Below are 26268 nucleotides of genomic sequence, written 5' to 3'. Positions count from 1 at the left end.
TTTTGTGTGTTTTTTTTTTACTTATTTTTCACTTCAAAGTGATAGCCATTTGTGATAGCCTATGATATAAAAGCGTTAAATTATGACAATCAAGAGACAAGGTGACACACACACACACACACACAGAGTGAGAGAGACCCCCCCCACCACACACACACACACTCACGCACACACACACACACACACACAGAGTGAGCCTGAGAGAGTGTGGGGGGGGGGGTAAGGACAGACAGAAAGAGAGAGGCATAGTCTGATTCCGATTGAACAAAAAAGATTTGAAACAAAAAATTAAATTTACATTCTCAAAAGAACTCATTCTGTGTGATTTATAAGCTTTTGTACCCATTGGGTCCTCAATTTAGGTCCCTACAGTGACACGAGTCCCAATGAGTCTGTGTGCATTCAGGTTGAAGTCCCCACCAGGCTAGAAAAACATGAATATTGAACAAGATTTTAAACAAAAAATAATAATAAAATCTAAATGGTCGGAGAAAATTATTTGAAAAAGAAACTCAAATGTGTTTTTTTTATGTTAGTATTTTAGTTTTAAGAATTAATCTTCAAATACAAAATGTTAAAGAAAACCAATATATTGATTAAAAAAAAATACAAAAAGTACATTCATTTTACATTTTTATTCATTCTGAGTTTGGTGACTATAGATAAAACTAGCCAAGTGTTTTATTTTTATACATTTTTCTCAAAGACTTATCCAGCCGTGTTCATAAATAAGGCTATACTCCCACCTTCTTTGTATTAACACAATTATTAAACTAATTATATAAAAAATATTGTCAATGCCTGTCAAATCTTCAGTGTCCTTTGTTTCATGTTGACCGAGTTGACTTTAGTATTTATCTAAAGGTCTTTTTATATTTGTATTTTCACAATTACGAAACTTATTATATAAAACGATATTGTCAATGCTCTACAAATTAACTGGTTCCATACTTTTTCCATTTTTTTATTCAAACCCAGAAATATATATATATATATTTATCCTTTAATGCTGGCCAAAGCACACAGCAATAAAAGAGCTAATCTTTTCCTCATCAAAATGCAACTGACACCCATCCCCCATCAGACACACGCACACACACACACACACACACACACACACACACACACACACACACACACACACACACACACACACACACACACACACACACACACACACACACACACACACACACACACAGTCAGAGTCACATGTCTGGTCTCTGGTGTGCTATCTTTCTGGGGACTCACCATAGACTTAATGGTTTTTATACTGTACAAACCATGTATTCTGTCCTCCTACACTGCTCCTACGCTAAACCTACCCATCACACAAAACTTTCTACATTTTCACATTTTCAAAATAACTCATTCTGTATGATTTATAAGCTTTTGTACCCATTGGGAAGTCCCCATGAGTCTTTGTGCATTCAGGTTTAAGTCCCCACCAGGCTAAAAAACCATTCACACACACACACACACACACACACACACACACACACACACACACACACACACACACACACACACACACACACACACACACACACACACACACACACACACACACACACACACACAAACACACACACACACAGTGAGAGAGACCCCCTCCACACACACACACACACACACACACACACACACACACAGAGTGATCCTGAGAGAGGGAGGGGGAAGGGGAATGACAGACACAAAATCTAAACAGTGAGCGAACATTGTTTTTATTTCACTGTCTGAAAACACTGTATTGCAATAACAACAATAGTTTTATCTTCAAAACAGTGTTCCCTAGGACATATCCAACCTGGTTACTGAATAAGGCTACACTTCCACCTTCTGGTTATTCTGTATTTAGTTATTCTATATTTATATTTAAACAAAAGGCATTAATCTACTTTTTTTTAAGACAATTAAATGTGTTTTTTTCTTTTGTTAGTAATGTTTTTTTATATTTATATTTTTTTATTAATAATTATTTGTATTAACACAATTATTTAACTAATTATATAAAACAATATTGTCAATGCCCTACAAATAAACTGGTTTTATACATTCATTTTTTTATTCAAACCCAGAATAAAATGTTTTATCCTTTAATGCAGGCCAAAGCACAGCATTGAGAGGTAATCTTTTTAGACAGAAGAGTGGCTCACACACACATACACACACACTGTAGAAATCAGTGACACGTGTCCCCATCAGTCTGTGTGCATTCAGGTTGAAGTCCCCACCAGGCTAGCAAAAAGAACACACACACACACGCACACACACACACAGTAGTAATGCTGAAGTATGCTGCAGGCAACTCTTATCAGTTAAGCCCATTCACCATCCCCCATCCACAACACACACACCCACCCACAAACACACACACATACACACACACTCATGTCTGGTTCACTATCTTTCTGGGGACTCATAGACGTAATGGTTTTTATGCATGTTCAAACCATATTCTGTCATCCTACACTGCCCCTGCCCCAAAACCTACCCATCACACAAAACTTTCTTCAAAAGAACTCATTCTGTCTGATTTATTAGCTTTTGTACCCATTGGGAAGTCCCCATGAGTCTGTGTGCATTCAGGTTTAAGTCCCCACCAGCCTAGAAAACCATTCTCACACACACACACAGAGGCAAGGTTTTTTGCTTGAAAGCTTATACAATATTGCCCTCTACTGGTCATTTAAGTGAGAGAATAAGTGTTGAAAAAAAACAAAAAAACAACAACAGTGTGATATATAGAATAACCAGCAGGTGGGAGTATAGCCTTATTTATGAACCAGGCACGTGTGTCCCTATTTTGTGTTTTTTAGGCTTTTGCTAAGGGAACACCGTTTGAGATATCCAATAACCGTTCGCATTTTAGCATCTTCTGTATATTTACTTCATGTTGTCCGAGTTTGGAGGAGATTGAATGAATCGCTTTTGAGGAGAAGGTAAAAACTCAGAGCTCGCTTTCGACTTCTTGTTATCTTCCAACCAAATTATCTGACTTCCTGTTGGTCAGAGCTAATGACTGTAAATTAGAAAGTTGTCCGGCTCAAAATGTACAATATATATACCGAGTTTGGTGAATGTAGATAAAACTAACCCCCCGCTTTGGACAAAAGATGGCGCTACTGAGCCCCTCTACCACGCCCGTTTCTGAATCTTTGCTTGCATCTTCTGGACAGCATGTCTGATGTGTGTGTTGAGTTTCATGCAATTTCAAGCATTTGAAGAGTCTCAAAAACACCAAAAAAGATTATTAGACTTTGACACGTTGCCATGACAACAGTTTTTCTAGAATCAGGAATCCATTCATATGTCTATATCTGCCATGTTTTGACATTATACTGATGAAGTTTGAAGTAAATCGGGTGAAAATAAGATGGGGATTTAAAGCAATTTTGAAAGTGACACACTTCCTGCTGCCAGTTGGTGGCGCTATAACTTTGACTCACAAAAGTCATATCCATGTGATCGGCCTCTTACAACGAACACACAGCTGAAGTTTCATCAAAATGAATTAATGTATGCAGAAGTTATAATACACTTCCTGTTTGCCTTTTCTCGCCATAAATTCGTCTCTTCGCCACGGCCAAACCGTTTGAGAAATCAGAAAGTTGCTCGCAATTTAGCATCCTCAGTGTCTTGACTTCAGGCTGACCGAGTTTGGTGCTGATCGGGTGAATCGTCTAGGAGGAGTATCGCAAATTTCAGAGCATGCGTTTTCCGAACAACCCATAATAGCTCACTTCCTGTTGGGCTGACACATAACTTAGAGCACGAAAGTTGTTCGGCCCGATGAGCTCTATATGTGTACCGAGTTTCATATATGTACGTGGAAGTGTGTTTGATTTATAGACCCCGTTTTCAGACCCCACTTTAGGGGGCGCTGTCGAGCCCCCCTGCCACGCCCGGGTCCCAGCCTCAGCCCGGCCCTGATGGCCGCGCATTCTGATGCATGTGCAAAGTTTCAAGAGTTTTCGAGCATGGGAAGGGCCCCAAAAATGCCCAAATAGTCGCGTAAAAAAATAATAATAATAATAATAATAATAACAAATTAAAGCTGCGAGCAGCGATGACGGGCCCAAGCCGGTGGCACCGCCACCCCGGTGGCATCAGCTTAACTGTGCACAGCAGGCCAATAGGCATTTAATATGGGAAAAAATAAAAAAAGGGACAATGTCAAAGTCATTTGAATTCACCTCATTAACTGCAGCAACTGGTGCTGCTATGACCAGGAACCACAACACTCACATCTATGAGATCAATTACATTTTATTCATTAATTTTATGTCAGATGATGTCAAATGTCAATTTCAAAATGAGTGCAGAATACTGTCCAAATGCTGAAGTTGTATTATCCTTACACTTCTCTTAAAAATAAATTAAGCCAAATCACAGAGACCGCAACAATGATTTTAATATCAGTGTCAGGTAAGAGTAATATGCATGCACATAATTTATGGAAGTTTATTATAAACAGGCACTTTTATAAGATCATGTGAAATTAACTTTTTTTATCCATTTGAATTCTATCAATAAATAATTAGTTTAAAGAGGTGTCATACGTGATCTTTGCAAACACAGCACATGACCTTCTTTAAAGCCCATGTTATAGAAAACAATTAAAAGTATTGGGACATCACTTTCAATTATGTGCAAATGTATTTTTTGCAGCTCAAAATTTTGTAAGTTCAGAAGACCAGTATTTAATTAAAGATATAATATATGTTTTTGTTTTTTACTTATTTTTCACAATAAAGTGATAGATATTTGTGATAGCCTATGATATGAAAGGGTTAAATTATGAAAACACAAGAGAAAAGGTGACACACACACAGAGTGAGAGAGACCCCCTCCACACACACACACACACACACACACACACACACACACACACACACACACACACACACACACACACACACACACACACACACACACACACATAGTGATCCTAAGAGAGGGAGAGTGAGGGGGAGGGGGAATGACAGACACAAAATCTAAACAGTGAGAGATCATTGTTTTTATTTCACTGTCTGGAAACACTGTTTTAATATATCAACAATAATTTTATCTTCAAAACAGTGTTCCCTAGGACATATCCAACCTGGTTACTAAATAAGGCTACACTTCCAACTTCTGGTTATTCTATATACCGGTAGCTCATTGGTTATCATTTTTGTCCTTAAACATTAATCTTCTCATTTTTAAGTTACACACACCAATTACTTTTTGTTGAAAAAGACAATTAAATGTATTTTTTCCTTTGTTAGTAATTTTTTTTTAATATTTATATGTTTTATTAATAATTATTTGTATTAACACAATTATTTAACTAATTATATAAAACAATATTGTCAATGCCCTACAAATAAACTGGTTTTATACATTTATTTTTTTATTCAAACCCAGAATAATGTGTTTTATCCTTTAATGCAGGCCAAAGCACAGCATTGAGAGGTAATCTTTTTAGCACACACACACACACACACACACACACACACACACACACACACACACACACACACACACACACACACACACACACACTCATGTCTGGTTCACTATCTTTCTGGGGACTCATAGACGTAATGGTTTTTATGCTTTACAAACCATATATTCTGTCCTCCTGCCCCTGCCCCTACCCCTAAACCTACCCATTTCACAAAACTTTCTGCATTTTTACATTTTCAAAAGAACTCATTCTGTATGATTTATAAGCTTTTGTACCCATTGGGACCTCAATTTAGGCCCCTACAGTGACATATGTGTCCCCATGAGTCTGTGTGCATTCAGGTTGAAGTCCCCACCAGGCTAGAACAACACACACACACACACACAGTAGTAATGCTGAAGTATGCTGCAGGCAACTCAAATCAGCTCAGCCCATCCCCCCATCCACAACACCCCCCTTCACCCCCCCCCCCCCCCCCGTCCCTGCCCCTCAGACACACACACACACACACACACACACACACACACACACACACTCATGTCTGGTTCACTATCTTTTTCTGGGGACTCACAATAGATGTAATGGTTTTTATGCTGTACAAACCATATATTCTGTCCTCCTACACAGCTCCTACCCCAAAACCTTCCCATCACACAACTTTCTGCATTTTCACCTTTTCAAAGTAACTCATTCTGTTTGATTTATAAGCTTTTGTACCCATTGGGAAGTCCCCATGAGTCTGTGTGCATTCAGGTTTAAGTCCCCACCAGGTTAGAAAACCATTCACACACACACACAGAGGTAATGTTTTTTTGCTTGAAAACTTATACAATATTGCCCTCTACTGGTCATTTAAGTGAGAGCATAAGTGTTGAAAAAAAAAAAAAAAAAAAATGTGATATAGAGAATAACCAGCAGGTGGGAGTATAGCCTTATTTATGAACCAGGCACTTGTGTTCTTATTTTGTGTTTTTTAGGCTTTTGCTACGGGAACACCGTTTGAGATATCCAATAACCGTTCGCATTTTAGCATCTTCTGTATATTTACTTCATGTTGTCCGAGTTTGGAGGAGATTGAATGAATCGCTTTTGAGGACAAGGTAAAAACTCAGAGCTCGCTTTGCCACTTCTTGTTATCTTCCAACCAAATTATCTGACTTCCTGTTGGTCAGAGCTAATGACAGTAAATTAGAAAGTTGTCCGGCTCGAAATGTACAATATGTATACCGAGTTTGGTGAATGTAGATAAAACTAACCCCCCGCTTTGGACAAAAGATGGCGCTACTGAGCCCCTCTACCACGCCCGTTTCTGAATCTTTGCTTGCATCTTCTGGACAGCATGTCTGATGTGTGTGTTGAGTTTCATGCAATTTCAAGCATGGGAAGAGTCTCAAAAACACCAAAAAAGATTATTAGACTTTGACACGTTGCCATGACAACAGTTTTTCTAGAATCAGGAATCCATTCATATGTCTATATCTGCCATGTTTTGACATTATACCGATGAAGTTTGAAGTAAATCGGGTGAAAATAAGATGGGGATTTAAAGCAATTTTGAAAGTGACACACTTCCTGCTGCCAGTTGGTGGCGCTATAACTTTGTCTCACAAAAGTCATATCCATGTGATCGGCCTCTTACAACGAACACACAGCTGAAGTTTCATCAAAATGAATTAATGTATGCAAAAGTTATAACACACTTCCTGTTTCCTTTTTCTCGCCATAAATTCGTCTCTTCGCCACGGCCAAACCGTTTGAGATATCAAAAAGTTGCTCGCAATTTAGCATCCTCAGTGTCTTTACTTCATGCTGACCGAGTTTGGTGCTGATCGGGTGAATCGTCTAGGAGGAGTATCGCAAATTTCAGAGCATGCGTTTTCCGAACAACCCATAATAGCTCACTTCCTGTTGGGCTGACGCATAACTTAGAGCACGAAAGTTGTTCGGCCCGATAAAGTCTATATGTGTACCGAGTTTCATATATATACGTGGAAGTTGGTTTGATTTATAGACCACGTTTTCAGACCCCACTTTAGGGGGCGCTGTCGAGCCCCCCTGCCACGCCCGGGTCCCAGCCTCAGCCCGGCCCTGATGGCCGCGCATTCTGACGCGTGTGCAAAGTTTCAAGAGTTTTCGAGCATGGGAAGGGCCCCAAAAATGCCCAAATAGTCGCGTAAAAAAATAATAATAATAAATAATAATAATAATAATAACAAATAATCCTTAGAAGAACAATAGGGCTCTGCGCCCTTTCAGGGCTTGGGCCCTAATAATCCTTAGAAGAACAATAGGGCTCTGCGCCCTTTCAGGGCTTGGGCCCTAATAATAATAATCCTTAGAAGAACAATAGGGCTCTGCGCCCTTTCAGGGCTTGGGCCCTAATAATCCTTAGAAGAACAATAGGGCTCTTCGCCCTTTCAGGGCTTGGGCCCTAATTAAAGCTGCGAGCAGCGATGATGGGCCCAAGCCGGTGGCACCACCACCCCGGTGGCTTCAGGCAAATTGTGCAAGACAGGCAATATGCATTTAAACAGGAGAGTATTTTAAAATCGCTCAAATATGCCACATTTACCGCAGCAGCTGGTGCCGCTATGACCACAAGCCACACCCATGATGGAATTTAAATATAGATGAATTCTAATGTAATATGATATAATAGGTAATTTTCAAATATGTGCAAAGTTATCTTTTGCAGCTCAAAATTTTGTAAGTCCAGAAGGCCAGTATTTAATTCATGGTCTTTTTATTTTATTAACACAATTGTTAAACGAATAATATAAAACTATATTGTTAGTGCCCTACAAATGAAGTTGGATTCACCACATTAACTGCAGCAGTTGGTGATGCTATGACTACGAACCACAACAGTCACATCTATGAGATCAATTCAATTTAATGAATCAGTTTCATGTCAGATGATGTCACATCAATTTTAAATGAGCGCAGAATACCGTCCGAATGGTGATATTGTATTATCCTAACACTTCTCTACATGTGTTTTTGACCTACCTTAGCTATTTACAATCTTATGCAATTAAGCATGCTTTCATTTCAATATTTGTAGCATCCAATAAAAAAAATGTTAATTACAAAATTACCAATTGGAGCCAAATCACAGAAACTGCAGCAATGATTTTAATATTAGTGTCAGGTAAGAGTAAGATGCGCGTCTAAATTTTATGGAAATTTATTATAAACTTTATTATAAAATTTACTTAGACTGACTGGGTAAACCCAGCCTGATCTGCCAGCGATTTGACTTCGCCCTGCAACACAGTCTGAAAACCTGTACATTCATTTCTACTGCTTCTGTTACACTTTTGCGGGAACAAATCACAGACTAACTTATTCACCTGGCATGCTATTGGCGAGTTTAGTAGTCTGTTTAGTTGACTATCCAATTGCATACAGAGTCATTCAAATAATGCTCATTGATCAAATCTTAAATTGAGCTTGGTCTGGTGATACCCAGACAACTTATAAACTAGAAAATCATGTGAAATTTACTTTTTAAATCAATTTGATTTTTATCAGTAAATAATTAATTTTAAGACATGTGTCTTTTCAAAAACAGAATGACCTTCTGTAAAGCCCATGTATAGAAAACATGCGCACGCGCGCACACACACACACACACACACACACACAAACACAAACACACACACACAATTTCAAGCATGCTAAGTCTCAAAAACACCCAAAAAAATAATTAAAATGACACTTTGCCATAGCAACAGTTTATAAAATATCAGGAATCCATTCGTATGTCTATATCTGTCATGTTTTCACATTATACTGATGAAGTTTGAAGTAAATCGGTGGAAAGTAAGACAGTGATTTAAATTTTTTTCAAAAAGTGACACATCCTGCTGCCAGTTGGTGGCGCTAAAACTTTGACTGAATATTGGAATGTAGATGTCTTCAGGCCAGGACTCTTGTCAAACATGTGAAGTTTGAGGCAGATCGGACATTGTATGCCTGAGGTACAACAAATTCCTGTGTCATGGCGAAACATCAACATTTGTGAGGCCGCCACGGACACACCCTTCAGGGAAAACTCAAGATCTTCCCAATTTAACACCACAAAGGCCTTTAGATTAGACTGTGCAAATACGATGTTGATATGATTAAATCTCTAGGAGGAGTTTGTTAAAATACAACTTCTGGCAATGGCAAAAACTGCACCAATTTACCAAAGAAAATTCAAAATATCCCACTTCCTGTTGGTTTTTCAGATTTGGCGCCTTGGGTCTTTTTTGTAGGTATTGGGCTGTTGAATGTTGCTACTGAATTTTCATACTCATACATGAAACGTAGCGTGAATGACGCTTAATTTAAATTTTGTAGGTGGCGCTATCGAACCATTTTGCCACACCTAATTCTGAAACCCATATCAGATGTATGTTTTCACCACTTCTGATGCGTGTGCAAAGTTTCATGAGTTTTCATGCGTGTTTAGGCCCTCAAAAATGTAATTCATTTGGGAAAAGAAAAATGATGGTTTTAGCAATTACAATAAGGTCCTTACACCTTAAGCCTTAAATATCTGAGTTCCTGTTTGTCGGAGCTAATGACTGTAAATTAGAAAGTTGTTCGGCTCAAAAAAAAACAATATATATACAGAGTTTGGTGACTGAAGATAAAACTAACCCCCCCACTTTAGACAAAAGATTGCGTTACTTTTGTTAAAAGATGGCGCTACTGAGCTCCTCCACCATGCCCGTTTTTAAGTCTTTGCCCATATCTACTGGACAGCATGTCTGATGTGTGTGTTGAGTTTCATGTAATTTGAAGCATTTTAAGAGTCTCAAAAGCAGCGAAAAAGAATGTTATAGTTTGATGTGTTGCCGAAGAAAATTCAAAATATCTCACTTCCTGTTGGTTTTTCAGATTTGGCGCCTTGGGTCTTTTTTGTAGGTATTGGGCTGCTGAATGCGTCTACTGAATTTTCATACTCATACATGAAACGTAGCGCGAATGACGCTTAATTTAAATTTTGTAGGTGGCGCTATCGAACCATTTTTCCACACCTAATTCTGAAACCCATATCAGATGTATGTTTTCACCACTTCTGATGTGTGTGCAAAGTTTCATGAGTTTTCATGCGTGTTTAGGCCCTCAAAAATGTAATTCATTTGGGAAAAGAAAATTGATGGTTTTAGCAATTACAATAAGGTCCTCACACCTTAAGCCTTAAATATCTGAGTTCCTGTTTGTCGGAGCTAATGACTGTAAATTAGAAAGTTGTTCGGCTCAAAGAGAACAATATATATACAGAGTTTGGTGACTGAAGATAAAACTAACCCCCCCACTTTTGACAAAAGATTGCATTACTTTTGTTAAAAGATGGCGCTACTGAGCTCCTCCACCATGCCCGTTTTTAAGTCTTTGCCCATATCTACTGGACAGCATGTCTGATGTGTGTGTTGAGTTTCATGTAATTTGAAGCATTTTAAGAATCTCAAAAGGAGCGAAAAAGAATTTTATCGTTTGATGTGTTGCCGTGGCAACAGTATATACAATATCAGGAAGTGCTTACCAGCTTTATATCTGCTATGGTTTGACATTATACTGATGAAGTTTGAAGTAAATCGGGTAAAAATAAGATGGTGATTTCAAAGCATTTTGAAAGTGACACAATTCCTGCTGCCAGTTGGTGGCGCTATAACTTTGACTCACAAAAGTCATATCCATGTGATCAGCCTCTTACAACGAACACACAGCTGAAGTTTCATCAAAATGAATTAATGAATGCAGAAGTTATAACACACTTCCTGTTTCCCTTTTCTCGCCATAAATTTGTCTCCTCGCCACAGCCTAACCGTTTGAGATATCAAAAAGTTGCTCGCAATTTAGCATCCTCAGTGTCTTGACTTCATGCTGACCGAGTTTGGTGCTGATCGGGTGAATCGTCTAGGAGGAGTATCGCAAATTCCAGAGCTTGCGTTTTCCAAACAACCCATAATAGCTCACTTCCTGTTGGGCTGACACATAACTTAGAGCACGAAAGTTGTTCGGCCCGATGAGCTCTATATGTGTACCGAGTTTCATACATGTACGTGCAAGTGTGTTTGATTTATAGACCATGTTTTCAGACCCCACTTTAGGGGGCGCTGTCGAGCCCCCCTGCCACGCCCAGGTACCAGCCTCAGCCCGGCCCTGATGGCCGCAGGTTCCGATGTGTGTGCAAAGTTTCAAGAGTTTTCGAGCATGATAAGGGCCCGAAAGTGCCCGAATAGTCGAAAAAGCTAAATTGTCCTTAGAAGAACAATAGGGCTCTGCGCCCTTTCAGGGCTTGGGCCCTAATTAAAGCTGCGAGCAGCGATGACGGGCCCAAGCCGGGGGCACCGCCACCCCGGTGGCATCAGCTTAACTGTGCACAGCAGGCCAATAGGCATTTAATATGGGAAAAAATAAATAAAGGGACTATGTCAAAGTCATTTGAATTCACCTCATTAACTGCAGCAACTGGTGCTGCTATGACCAGGAACCACAACAGTCACATCTATGAGATCAATTACATTTTATTCATTAATTTTATGTCAGATGATGTCAAATGTCAATTTCAAAATGAGTGCAGAATACTTTCCAAATGCTGATGTTGTATTATCCTTACACTTCTCTTTATGTGTTTTTGACCTACCATAGCTTGTGATTGTTCACCAATTTTATGCAGCAAAAATCATGCTTGTTTTTATTTCAATATGTGTGGCATTCAATATTTTTTTTAAATAAAAAATAATAAAAAATAAAGCCAAATCACAGAAATCGCAAAAATTATTTTAATATCAGTGTCAGGTAAGAGGAATATGCCTGCATACATTTTATGGAAGTGTATTATAAACAGCCACTTTTAAATGTTTAAATGTAATTAAATTTAAAATAACGATATCAAAGTCATCTGAATATACCATATTTACTGGTCAAAGTCGACCTCTCTAAAACATGCAGCATGTTTTTATACCGCTGAGAATGTGCACGACAGGCAATATGCATTTAAACAGGAGAATGTTTGAAAATTGCTCTAATATGCCACATGTATCACAGCAGCTGGTACCCCTATGACCACAAGCCACACCTATTATGAAATTTAAATATAGATTTTTTTTATGCCATGGGACCTTTAAATCAAACAAAGATTTTACAAGATATCAGACAGTTTCTGTGTCCCTCTTTTGTCCTTTTTTAGTCTCTCCTCACAGGCAATTCATTCAATCTCCTCCAAACTCAGTCAACATGAAACAAAGATATGGAATATGCTAAAATGCAAACTGATATTGGATATCTCAAACGGTGTTGCCATGGCATTGACTAAAGGGGTGATGAATTGAGAAATCAACTTTCCCTTGAGGTTTTGATATATAAAAGGTCATGGTAATATAATAATATCCTCTAAGTTTCAGAGCTTAAAACTTCCTTGTTAGTCAAAGAAAAGCTTTTATAGACACCAGGCCTAGAAAACGATCTTGTGCTTCATACTTACGTCACCACGCGACGAAACACGCCTCTATAGCACGTCTAATTCAGTAGCCCCGCCCACTGACTCATGGCCAATAACTAGCCAATAACAATAAACATGCCGAGGAAGATAGCAAGATATTGCGCTATTCCTGGTTGTGGAAGGACACAGTCACTGCATATGCTTCCTTCGGATCCTAATATTAGGAATGTGTGATTGAACTTTATTTTTAATGAAGTTTCAGCTCACGTGGGGAAGACATGGTGTTCACTTATTTCACTGCGGAATCGTTTATGAACAAATCTCCGGTCGATGCTGGATTTGGATCTGACAGGAATGGTGCAACACACTTATGTGAGTAAAATGTGTTTTTATATGTAATAGTATTGCATTGTTATAATTCGTTTTGCTTATGTGTACGTGTCTAACAGAAACATACCTTTAGCACGCTGGACTCAGACACGTATAGGCCAGGGCTCGCAAAGCCCGGCAGGCCAATGAATCTCATAATATTCCATTCTTGATCTGTGTTGTTGTCTCTCTCGACTTGACATTTGAATGGAGGTGCGCGGGGTTCGTGCATATATTGACTGATCGTGCGAGCTATGTGTAACAGAGTCCTGCGTGGGTCCATTTTTGGAGACCTGCCCCCGCCCGTACCCGCAAGGTTTAGCACCAGATCCGACCCATGACCCATGAAAATATCAAAAGTAAATCCGCACCAGCCCAGACCCGTTAATATTTGGCCCGTTACCCAACCCGTGCCCCCGATAAATCACACACGCTAAAATAATTCCAATTAAAATGCTTTATTTTTTATCTTGCACCTCTCTCAACATCAGCGTCATGAATGGGCTAATGAAATAGGCTGTGCACTCTAAAAACTCCAATTAATAAAATGTTGGAAGAGCAAAAAAATATATGTTGAACTAATTTTCTTACTTGTGCTTAGTTAAGAAGACATATTATATTAAGTATGCTGAAATATATTCGAAAAACATTAAATCAATTGATATTTTCAAATTCAGTTAACATTTAGAATTGCAAATGTTGACTGGACTAAAAAACGCGAATCCAGTCAATAGGCTAACAATATTTTACACACAATATTTTACTATGGTAAATAGATTTTTGTTTGTGCTGTTCAAATGGGCTGTTAGAAACATTTGATAATAGCCTATATCAGAACAATATTTGTGAAATTAGATGTATTTTCGATGTTTTGTTTATGATGGTAGCCTATCTGCATTAGACTATAATGAGATGGATCATAGCACTTACATATTTAATATACATATATAATTCATGGACATATGTAGTTAATTGTGGCATTTAATCTGCCTAATTTAAATGAATACGTACAAGCTTGTTTGACTACGCGGAAAGATCTGTTTTGCTCGTTTGATTTTTCGCGGAAGGATATCTAAGGTACTTGTTTGATTTCGCGGAGGGATTGAGATCAAAGGACTTCGCGCGTTTACCAGAGAGAGGCAGCAGCAGCTATTTTGAGAATGCAGTTCACGCGTCAGGTAAGTGTTAATGATTAAATTGCAGACAAATATGTCGAACATATTAGGCTTGTGTGGATATTTAACGTTAGAAGTGAAGTAAGAAGAAAATTAGAAGTAAATATATCCAAGGGAAATATAGGGATTATTTAGGCCTAAGTGATGTCTACGTCATCGAATAAATTATTTACGTTATGTTAATGTGGTCTTTAACCATGTTTAAGTAATAATACATATGTATTTTTTTTAACTAGAATACTATAATGTATTTTAGATTTAATCTCAGCGTTTTGTGTGCTATTGTGTCAGACAAACTTTCTCTCATTAGCTATAGGCCAAGGTGCTGTGGTGATTTTTATACAAGGAAATGTACTGAAACATGTCAAGCGTGTAACTTAATGTTGGCCAATTAATGTACGGTATTTAGGGTTACGTGGTTGTATTGAACGTGATTTTTCGTGTTCCAATTTGTGAAATTGTCCGTAAAGTTAACCACGAACCACGAATACTATGAAAATGGCGCTCATTTAATCGTCCTCACAAGTGGGACGAGTTCTAAACAGCGTAAGAGAAAGAAAGCTAGCCATGTAGGCCTACGTTGCAATATAGCGTAAAGAAAAATACTTTAGTTTAGTCACACATGCAAGTACATTCTCAATATTGATCAAATGTATAAAGAATATAATTTGCTTTTTTTTATTTTTTATTAATTGTTCTCTTTCTTTCTCCAACAGGGTGTGACCAAGATATCCATTGATGGTTTGTCATCGCAAAGTTTCTCATCCAAGCCAGTCAGTTCTTCTTAAAGGGATAGTTCACCCAAAAATGAAAATTCTGTCATGTACCCTCATATTGTTCCAAACCTGTATGAGTTTCTTTGTTCTGCTGAGCACAAAATAAGATATTTGTAAGAACGTTTGTAACCAAGCAGATATACCAAACATTCACTACCATAGTATGGGGTAAAATACTATGGTAGTACATGGTTGCTCTATCTGCTTTGTTACAAACATTCTTCCAAATATCTTATTTTGTGTTCAGCAAAACAAAGAACATTATACAGGATTTGAACAACATGAGGGCGAGTAAATGAGGACAGAATTTTCATTTTTGGTGAACTATCCCTATTCCAGCTGAAACCCTGACAAGTAGCAAGAATTCTCCACTGTATCTACTTTGACTGTGTGTGTATTTTCAAAACTAAACGTGCATTAAAGACATTAAAGAAAAGTGACAAGGGCTTTGGTCATTTTTTTATTATTTAAAGAAATTTGAAATGAATTCTTATGAAAATGTATTGTTTGTATAACAAATGTTATAAATGCAGATGATACAATGTGTTTTCATTTGTTTTTATCCTCGCTATAACGTAACTAGTTCACCTGCAATTTCTAGTAACAATTAAAACCATTTAAAAATGAAACCCCTAATTAAAACGTTTTCGTTGAATTAATTATAAAAACAGGTTGAGTAAACGTACATTTTAAAGTTGAAGTCAAGTTTGAGCCAATTAAAAAATATTAATTCAGGTAACAATTTCTAGAACAAAATTGAGTGAACGTAAAAAATCTGTGGAACTAGTTACTAAATAATAATTAGTTGAAAGCACTAGAATTTTTTTTACAGTGTGCCTTTAAAGACTCGTTGTCAACAATTTCATATATTCCACTCACCAACTTTACTTTTACTTCATCCATTGATACTCATGCAACGCTTGCTCCATCCGGGCTATGAGAGGCATCAAAAAAAGTTGCAATGTCACAGTGGTGGTAACGTGATGGGTCAAATGGCATATCGTTGTTGCGTGTACGTGTAATGGTAATTTGGGCATAGAAATTGTAATACAGTATGTTCGAGGGGGAAAGAAGGAGGTGGGAACCGGCGAATATTTAAAAGACTTTAACCAAACAAAACGAAAGTAACATGGGCAGCCCCTCATGGACAACTGCCACGCAGTTAATAATAAAACGTAAACACAACTCAACGTCAAATCCAGGTCTAGTTCTCTCTCGTCCTTTATAGGTGTCGCTTGTCCTTATATGCCTCCGAGCTCGCACAGAGGACTTGAGACCGGTGTGGTTCGCAGGTGACGCTCATTCACAATCACACCCCGGTCTCTCTCGCTCTCTCACTCATCCACCTCGCCACAGAAATATTGCACATATTTTTCATCCACGCTATTACCCGTCCGGACAGTTAATTATTAACTGCTTAATTATCTGCCCGCATCCCCACCCGTGAATTTTATAAATGTCCCAATCCACCCGTTTTAGCCACTTTTATGCGTGTACACGCGGGTACACTAAAATACTAACATTAGAGAGAAAAAAAACACATTTGAGTTTCTTTTTCAAACAATGAAACTTTTAGATTTTATTATTATTATTTGTTTAAAATCTTGTGCAATGTTCATGTTTTTCTAGCCTGGTGGGGACTTGCATACAGGACCAATGCATACAGACTCATGGGGACTCGTGTCACTGTGTGGATCTAAATTGAGGCCACCATGGGTACAAAAGCTTATAAATCATATAGAATGAGTTCTTTTGAAACTCTGGTCTCACTCTGTGTGTGTCACCTAGTCTTTTGATTGTCATAATTTAACCCTTTCATATCATAGGCTATCACAAATACGTAACTATCACTTTAGTGTGAAAAATAAGTTAAAAACAACACAAAAAATATACCATATCTTTAATATTATATCCTAATACACAGGGGCGTAGCCATCTTTTCAGAAGTGAGGGGGACAGAAATGTTGTAATGACATTTTTTTTTTTTGGACCAATATAATTTATCGCATCTCTTGCTTTTAATTGGGCAAGATATCAAATACACTGCTGAACAATAACCATTAATTAATATCTATAATATTATTCTCCTATTTTTTATGCCAATTTTATGATTGGTTTATATACTACAAACACTTCTGCATTAAGACTCTACAGATTTTATGCAATGTAAAAATAAAAATAAAGTATTCTAATGTAAACCATGCTGTTCTCTATGTGAAGATATAGTAAAGTGTAATTTATTCCTGTGATCAAAGCTGAATTTATCATCATTACTCCAGTCTTCAGTGTCACATGATCCTTCACTAATCATTCTCATATGAGGATCTGATGATCAACACACATTTATGATTATTATCAGTTGTGCTGCTCATGGTGATGCTTAATTTTTGTGGAAACCATCTAAACATTTGTGGTAAAATTAAAAAAAGAGCGAAATTAACACTTTTATTGATCAGACATGCATTAAATTGATCACAAGTGATATTTTTAATATTACAAATTAGATAATTGATTTAATAAATGCAAATAAATGCTGTCCATTGAACTTTCTATTCAAAAAATTATATTCAAAAATTCTATAGAATCCTGAAAAATAACATGTAGGCTATCATGGTTTCCACAACATTTTTAAGCAGCACAACTGTTTTCAACACAGATAATAATCATAAATATTTCTTGATTATGAAATCCTCATATGAGAATAATTAGTGAAGGATCATGTGACACTGAAGACTGGAGTAATGATGATAAATACAGCTTTGATCACAGGAATAAATTACTATATATTCACATAGGAAAAAAAGCTGTTTTAATTTGTAATAATGTTTCAAAATATTACTTTTTTAACTATTTTTAATTACATAAATGCAGCCTTGGTGAGCAGAAGATACTAAACATTAATCACATGATAGGCTATACTTTATTGTCAATAAATAGCCTACATCGTGATGACTTGAAAAACACACATAAAGCATATATTGTCGCAATCGTCTGATTGTCGTCGTCACGTTTCATCTCTCATAACGATTGTTTTCCTTCAGCAGCGTGACTGGGTATTACGAATCCACTATTGGACTTTCTATGTGAGCGCCCTCCTCATATTAGGATTCGAAAAAAATTACAGGTCATGCATAGATTATTTTTTGTCTCTGAATTTAAATCTTGATGTATTCACATTGGTTTCTATGTAAATACACTTGCCCGTGACCTCAAGAAGCGCGCTATCAACCGAGGTTAGAGAAGGCTGTTTTTAGTGTCCCTGTTAACTTGGCCGTCGCCGCGCAGGGTAACGCCGGATCGAATCCCGCTCGGAGCGGGTCGACTAGGATCGGTGAGACCCAGTAAAAGTGCGGGGGACGAAAATACATTTTATTAAAAGTGAGGGGGACATGTCCCCCGCGTCCCCCGCGTAATCTACGCCCATGCTAATACATTTTTAAAAATAATCTATATATGACATAATGGGTGTGGCTTGTGGTCATAGTGGCACTAGCAAGTTTTTTTTTTCCTAACTTAATTTTCAGTCAAAAATTTCAGGACTTCAGTCAACTAAGATTTTCTTTGGTTGATTACAGTCCTATTAGAAACAAACATCAAAAGAGAATGTGTCAGACTCCACAGCATTCCCAAACTGTTGGATACGTTAAGTCTCTGGATGTTGTTGGGCTGTCTTGGCTGACACGCCTCTGCAGCATCGCGTGGCGGTTGGGGACAGTACCTATGAACTGGCAGACCGGGGTGGTGGTCCCTCTTTTCAAGAAGGGGGACCGGAAAGTGTGTTCCAACTATAGGGGGATCACACTTCTCAGACTCCCTGGGAAAGTCTATGCCAGGGTACTGGAGAGGAGAATTCGGCCGATAGCGGAACCTCGGATTCAGGAGAAGCAGTGTGGTTTTCATCCCGGTCGTGGAACACTTGACCAGCTCTATATCCTTCACATGGTGCTGGAGGGTTCATGGGAGTTTGCCCAACCAGTCCACATGTGCTTTGTGGATTTGGAGAAGGCATTCGACTGTGATCCTCTAGGCACCCTGTGGAGGGTGCCTTGGGAGTATGGGGTCCGGGGCCCCTTTCTAGATGCAGCTAAGGGTCGGAGAGGTTCCGGTTTGGGGACCACGCAATTTCGTCACTGCTCTTTACAGATGATGTTGTCGTGTTGGCGCCCTCAGACCAGGACCTTCAGCATGCACTGGGACAGTTTGCAGCCCGTTGTGTAGCGGTAGCTTGCTTACTTCAGGTTGCCTCAAGTTGAGGAGTTTAAGTATCTTGGGGTCTTGTTCACGAGTGAGGGAAGGATAGAACAGGAGATTGACAGACGGATCGGTGCAGCATCTGCAGTAATGCAGGCGATGTACAGATCTGTCATGGTGAAGAAGGAGCTAAGCCGTAAGGCGAAGCTCTCTATTTACCGGTCAATCTACGTTCCTACTCTCACCTATGGTCATGAGCTGTGGGTCATGACCGAAAGGACAAGATCCCGGATACAGGCGCCTGAAATGAGCTTTCTCCGCAGGGTGGCTGGGCGCTCCCTTAGAGACACTCTGTCACTCGGCAGGAGCTAAGAGTAGAGCTGTTGCTCCTTCACATCGAGAGGAGCCAACTGAGGTGGCTCGGGCATCTATTTCGGATGCCTCCTGGACGCCTTGCCAGGGAGGTGTTCTGGGCACATCCCACCAGGAGGAGGCCCCGGGAAGACCCAGGACATGCTGGAGGGATTATGTCTCCTGGCTGGCCTGGGAACGCCTTGGGGTTCCCCCGGGGGAGCTGGAGGAGGTGGTTAGGGAGAAGGAAGTCTGGGCGTCTCTGCTTAGACTGTTGCCCCCGCGACCCGGCCCCAGATAAGCAGAAGATAATGGATGGATGGATAAATTTGGTACAACACATTACAAATTATGTTAAAAAAAAACATAACATTTATTTATTTCACAATACACTAATATAATTATCATTGTTTTTTTAATACCCACACAGGCAAAAAAATTCCTTGCAAATAGGATAATTATAATTAAGTAATTAATTTAATCAATCAGTCAATCAATCAACTTTATTTATATAGCGCTTTTACAATCACGATTGTGTCAAAGCAGCTTCACAGTGTCAAAACAGGACAATATTGCATCAAAATTTCATTTGGCTGTACTGTCGTTCTGGAGAATTCAGTGATGTTATCAGCTTATTTTAATTTATCATATAGCGACAATGTTGGCAGATCCGTATTATAGTTTATAGAATTAATTAAAACCTAAATCATAAATTTTATCTGTATAACTAGTTGAATAACTTTGATTATAATTTTAGATCATAATTTAATTATAATAACCTTTTTTGTATTCAGGTAGGTAAGTACATATTGCACAGTGTCTCACCTTGCTGCGAAGGTGTGGAGAGGGTGAGGGCGCTGAGCACCGTAGACTGGTGGTGGGTGACTGAGGCCTGGTCTCCCTGTGTCCACTGAATCTGCGCTGTCTCTGGGTCAGGATCTCTGTCCGGCCCTTACCCAGATATCCATTATCCAGAGACACTACTGCAGAGTCTGAGAACACCGATTCATCATCAGAAACCTGCAGCTTCTCCAGCTCTTGGTTAATCTTCTGCAGGTCTAACACAGCTGAGACACCCGAATCAGTCTCCATCCGGCACACATCAGACCGGCCCAGCTCAGAGCACAGGGACAGGATGGTCTCAAGACGTTGGCGCTCCTAGAGTGCAACAACAATTAAACAGTTTTAGGCTTCATTGATGGTTTGGATTTGTCTTTGAAACTAGTAATGAACAGTGTTTTGGGGATTTAAAAAGTCTTAAAAACATTTTGATGCTAAATTAATATTTAACATTCTGTGTCATTTGTAATTTAATATAATGCAAAACAGAAGCATTTTCTACTAGTGGCAGTGGTGGAAAGAGTACTGAAAAAGCATACTCAAGTAGAAGTACTGTTACTTGTCAAAGAATTTAGTTCTAGTAGAATACAATTACCTGTCATAAATACTACTCAAAGCAGGAGTCAAAAGTAGCCCTTTTAAAAGTACTCAAGAGTAGTGAGTAGTCAGTATTATGCTATGCATGTTATTCCACTTTATACCTTGGATAGAAAAGGTATAGACAACAGGAAAGGACAGGAAAGAAAAAAAAACAATGTAGCGACAGCAGGTTTAGGGGAAATAGCAGTGACGATACAGCACTTAAAATGTACTGAAGTAAAAGTACACTGTTTTTAAACTACTTAAAAAGTACAATTCCTGAGAAAACCTACTTAATTACAGTAAACAGAGTATTTGAAATTTGTTACTTTACACCACTAACTAGTGGTCACAGACTTTTGGATCATACACTACTTGATACATTATATTATAAACAAAAAATAACAAAATTATATTATAAACTAAATGGGGTGCTCCTATGTTTGAGCGACTCAAGGTTAAGGCTCTGTTTGTATTGTTAATTCAATCTTATTTTTTCGGTTTTAAACTAATGAGCACTTGAAGTGCACTGTGTTTTTAATTATGTGCGTCATTTTGAAATTATGGATACTGCTATTGTGGACTTTGCTGTGTGCTCAACCTGTTTGGGCGAGAGGAGGAATTAGAAACCGGGTGAGAAGATGTGGAAGTAAGTTACCTTTTCCTGCTTTAATTCTGACAAATGTGGGCTCATTACGAAACAAAGTAGATAAACGATCCATGCTGGTAAAGTCTGATTCTAACTATTGGCGCACAAGTCTGATTTGCTTTACTGAAACATGGTTGTCTGGAAATGCTACATTGAGTCTGGATGGATTTACTCTTATTCAATATGACCGGGTCACTGTGAAAACAGGGAAGTCTATCGGAGCAGGTCTTTGCATGGCCATAAATGATAAATGGGCAACTAATTTCAGTGTGCGGGAGACTGATTACTCATGACATTATGAGATGATGACTGTCGTTTTGACCTTATTGTTTACCTTGTGAGTTCTCTCAGGTGACTGTGTTTCTTGCCCATGTTCCTGGCCCAATAACATACTTGCAGCTGAAAATATTGCGGAAAGTTATAAAAATGGTGTGTCCAGAACAGCTGATCAGCCTATCTTTTTGCTCGGAGACTTTAATAGCTGTGATGTTGGATAATTTTTGCCACAGCTAGAACAATATACAGTTGCAACACGTTTGAATAGGATGCTGGATTTGTGTTTTGGTAATATACCCGGTGCATTTGTTTCTAAATCCCTTCCTCCCCTGGGGTTCTCAGACCATAATGCAATTTTATTATTGCCAAAATATAGACAGAGATTGAAAACACATAAGATTCAAACAAAAACCTTTAAGGTCTGGAATAATGACTATGTGGAAACTAAGAGGATTTTTCCAAGGAAACTGACTGGGATATGTTTTTTCAGAGCAGATGGGGGAATCTGGATTTACTTAAGCTGGGTCTGAAAACTTGGTCCATACATCAAAAACACTTGCACATACATGCATCAAATTGAGTACACATATAGACCTCATCGGGCCAAACAACTTTTGTGCTCTAATTATGCATCAGCCCAACTGGAAGTCAGCTATTATGGGTTGTTTGGAAAAGGCATGCTCTGGAATTTGATATACTTCTCCTAGGCGATTCATCCGATTAGTTCCAAACTCAGTCAACATAAAGTCAAGACATTGAGGAATGAGGGTGCTAAATTGCGAGTCGATTTTTGATATCTTGAACAGTTTTGCCATGGCGAGGAGATTAATTTATGGTGAGAAAAGGGAAACAGGAAGTGTGTTATAAATTCTGTGTACATTAATTTGGATGAAACTTCAGTGGTGTGTTTTGTTGTAGGAGGCCGATCACATGGATGTGACTATTGTGAGTCAAAGTTATAGCGCCACCAGCTGACAGCAGGAAGTGTGTCACTTTCAAAATGCTTTGAAATCACCATCTTATTTTTACCCGATTGACTTCAAACTTCATCAGTATAACATCAAAACATAAGACCCTTATAATGCTTCAAATTACATGACACTTGATACACACATCAGACATGCTGTCCAGTAGATATGGGCAAAGACTTAAAAACGGGCCTGGTGGAGGAGCTCAGTAGCTCCATCTTTTGACAAAAGTAGCGCCATCTTTTGTCAAAAATGGGGGGGTTAGTTTTATCTTTAGTCACCAAACTCTGGATATATATTGTTCCCTTTCGTTCAGTCACTCCGACGTAACGTCAGTGACTGACGAATGGGGGTTTCGCTTAGAAGCCTGTCATCTCCGAGACTAGAAAGCGCCCAATGGCAGTGCCAATGCCATGGGCATGCGAGATTTGCATGCGTAACTCCGCCTACCCACGTGGGTATATAAGGAAGTAGCTGGCATCATCGCATTATGTTTTAATGCTTCGGAGCCAAGGGTTACATACCTTTCACTCCTACAAGCCTTCTGAGTTAAGTCAGTTCTTCGAGACGATCAGGATCTTCCAGTCGGTGTTGGTGTTCGGCGCGTTCCAGCGGTCACATACTTCCTGCCTGCTGGTCAGACGATTGGTTTCCAGTTGGTGTGTGGTCCCCTGGGCGCTTCGGCATCGACTGCGAGGTTAATCCTCTCACAAAAAGAGCTCACACGTGGCACGTCCTTTTCAGGATGTCTCGCCCGTGTGCTTCTGGGTGTGGCCGGTCTCTACACTCTTCTGATGGGCACTCGCACTGTCTGGCATGCTTGGGCTTCCAGCATGCTCAGGCGGCGCTTGTGGATGAGTCATGTTCTCACTGCGGGAACATGGCCATCTCCGTGTTGCGGTCGAGACTCAATGATCTCCGTGCGGCCGCCGGAGTGAGAGTCCCCTCCGTCACCCCCCGATCTGACGTGTCCGCGGCCTCGGTCTCATCCGGTCCGCGGGGCGTCTCTTCGGCTGGTGGCCAGGGTGACCTGAGGGTGATGGTGTGGAATACAGCTCCGACGCTCACGCCTCGGCCCACACCCCCCTCTGTTGCACCGGTACCCGCGAGCGTTGTGATGGAGCCCGCGGCCTCGGTCTCGGCCGGTCCGCGGGTTTCGTTCGGCGCTCCAGAGGAGGACGAGATGTCGGTGACCGCATCGCAAGGTGGGCTAGAGTCCTCCGAGGATGAGGATTCGGCTGTGCTGCCGCCTCCGGGCGCGCCAGCATTGTCCGAGTCGGACCCGGAGTTGACAGCCATGCTTGCCCGGGCTGCCGCGGCGCTCGGTCTGGAGTGGAACCCTCCACCCCGGCCGGAGCGTTCGCGGTTAGATGATTGGTTTTTGGGTGCGCCACGACAGGACAGCCGTCCTGCCGTGCCCCCAATTCCTTTCTTCCCGGAAGTGCATGAGGAGGTTGCGCACTCGTGGAGGGCCCCCGTGTCTTCTCGCGAGCGTTTGGCAACCTCTTCCGCCTTCTCCGCCCTCGATGGGGCGCGCGGCTAGAGGGTACACTGGGGTCCCCCCGGTGGAGCGTTCTGTGGCGATGCAACTGTGTCCCCAGAGCGCCTCTTCCTGGCGTGGCGACCCTAAGCACCCCTCCAAGGCCTGTAGATTCACATCTTCAATGGTGTCGAAGACCTACAGAGCTGCGGGGCAGGCCGCCGCTTCTCTGCATGCCATGGCAACCCTCCAGGCCTACCAGGCCAAGTTGCTGTGCGACATGCACGAGGGTGGAGCCGACCCAGGGCTCAGAGATGAGCTGCGTGCCGCGACCGACCTCGCTCTCCGGGCGACGAAGGTTACCGCACGCTCCCTGGGCCGGGTGATGTCCACATGCGTGGTCCAGGAGAGACATCTATGGCTCAACCTGGCCGATATGCGGGACGCCGAGCGGACTCGTTTCCTCGACGCCCCCATATCCCAGGCTGGGCTATTCCGCGGTGCGGTCGAGAGCTTCGCCCAACAGTTCTCGGCCGCCCAGAAGCAGACTGAGGCTATTAAGCATATACTGCCCCGGCGGCCCGCTGCTGTACCCCAAGCGCCGCCGGCACAGTCGCCTCAGCTGCCTCGCCGCCGAGGGTGGCCTCCTGCGGTCCCCCCCGCTCCCGCGCGGCCACAGCAGCAGCCTTCACCCGGGCCGCGCCGCGGAGCGCGCCGCAAGAAGCCGCCCCAGTCCGCGCCAGCCCCGCGGCCCGCTAAACGCCAGGCCAAGCGGCGCTCCTGACGCGGACAGCTCAGAGATGGGCAGTTCTTTCCAGGAGACGGCAGCAGGGCCGCTCCTTCCCCCGGTGGAGGCCGGGGGAGAATCTTTCGTTCCGCTGCCGCCCCCCGGGGTGGCAGCACCCTAATGTGGTCAAAGAAAGAACTGACATACCCATCTCTGAGCACACAGAGACCGGTGACGGCAGTGTGCGCCGCCCCCGGGCCACGCCGCTCTCGTCCCTCTCTGTCGCCAGCCCCCTCTCAGAGCAGACCCCAGTGGAACGCGAGTCCTTCCCTGGTCTCCTCTGTCAGGGCACAGCTGTTACCGCCGCCCCGACACCGGGCCGCTACGCCACCCGAGTCCGGGCCGGTAACGCTGCCTCGCTGCCCCACCGAGGGTACGCCGGTGCTCCGCATGACCCCGTTGGTACACTCCCTGGGAGCGTGGCTACAGCTGCCGGGACTGTCCCGCTGGGTCGCACGGACCATCCGGCTCGGCTACGCGATTCAGTTCGCGCGAGCTCCTCCCCGCTTCCGGGGTGTCCGGTACACCGTGGTGGGGTCCAATGCCCCAGTCATGCCTGCGGAGATTGCAACCCTACTGGCGAAGGGTGCGGTCGAGCTCGTCCCTCCAGCCGAGATGAAGTCCGGCTTCTACAGCCCTTACTTCATTGTACCGAAGAAATCCGGTGGGTTACGACCGATCCTGGACCTTCGCGTCCTGAACCGATCCCTTTACAGGCTTCCGTTCAGGATGTTGACTGCGAAACGCCTTTTCGAATGCGTTCGTCCATGCGATTGGTTTGCAGCGATCGACCTGAAGGACGCGTACTTCCATGTGTCCATCCTTCCGCGACACAGACCGTTCCTACGGTTTGCGTTCGAAGGGCGGGCATATCAGTATGCTGTACTACCATTCGGGCTAGCTCTGTCCCCTCGCGTCTTCACGAAGATTGTCG

At 41.2% G+C, this 26268-nt stretch overlaps 1 protein-coding gene across 5 annotated transcripts in view; it reads right to left on the bottom strand.

The window, feature by feature from the left end:
• phldb2a (pleckstrin homology-like domain, family B, member 2a) overlaps window positions 1-26268 on the bottom strand; it is a 213805-nt gene that overhangs the window by 106493 nt on the left and 81044 nt on the right. For all 5 annotated transcript variants that reach the window (XM_067433809.1, XM_067433808.1, XM_067433811.1 and 2 more), the window contains exon 4: window positions 20581-20913. In XM_067433809.1, coding sequence (XP_067289910.1) covers window positions 20581-20913 — 333 coding nt within the window. The remainder of the gene's footprint in view (window positions 1-20580; window positions 20914-26268) is intronic.

Source organism: Pseudorasbora parva, chromosome 23 (genome assembly GCF_024679245.1).
Source record: "Pseudorasbora parva isolate DD20220531a chromosome 23, ASM2467924v1, whole genome shotgun sequence".
NCBI classification, from domain to species: domain Eukaryota; kingdom Metazoa; phylum Chordata; class Actinopteri; order Cypriniformes; family Gobionidae; genus Pseudorasbora; species Pseudorasbora parva.
The sequence above is the reverse complement of the archived record's forward strand: the minus strand, read 5'-3'. Positions and strand labels throughout refer to the sequence as shown.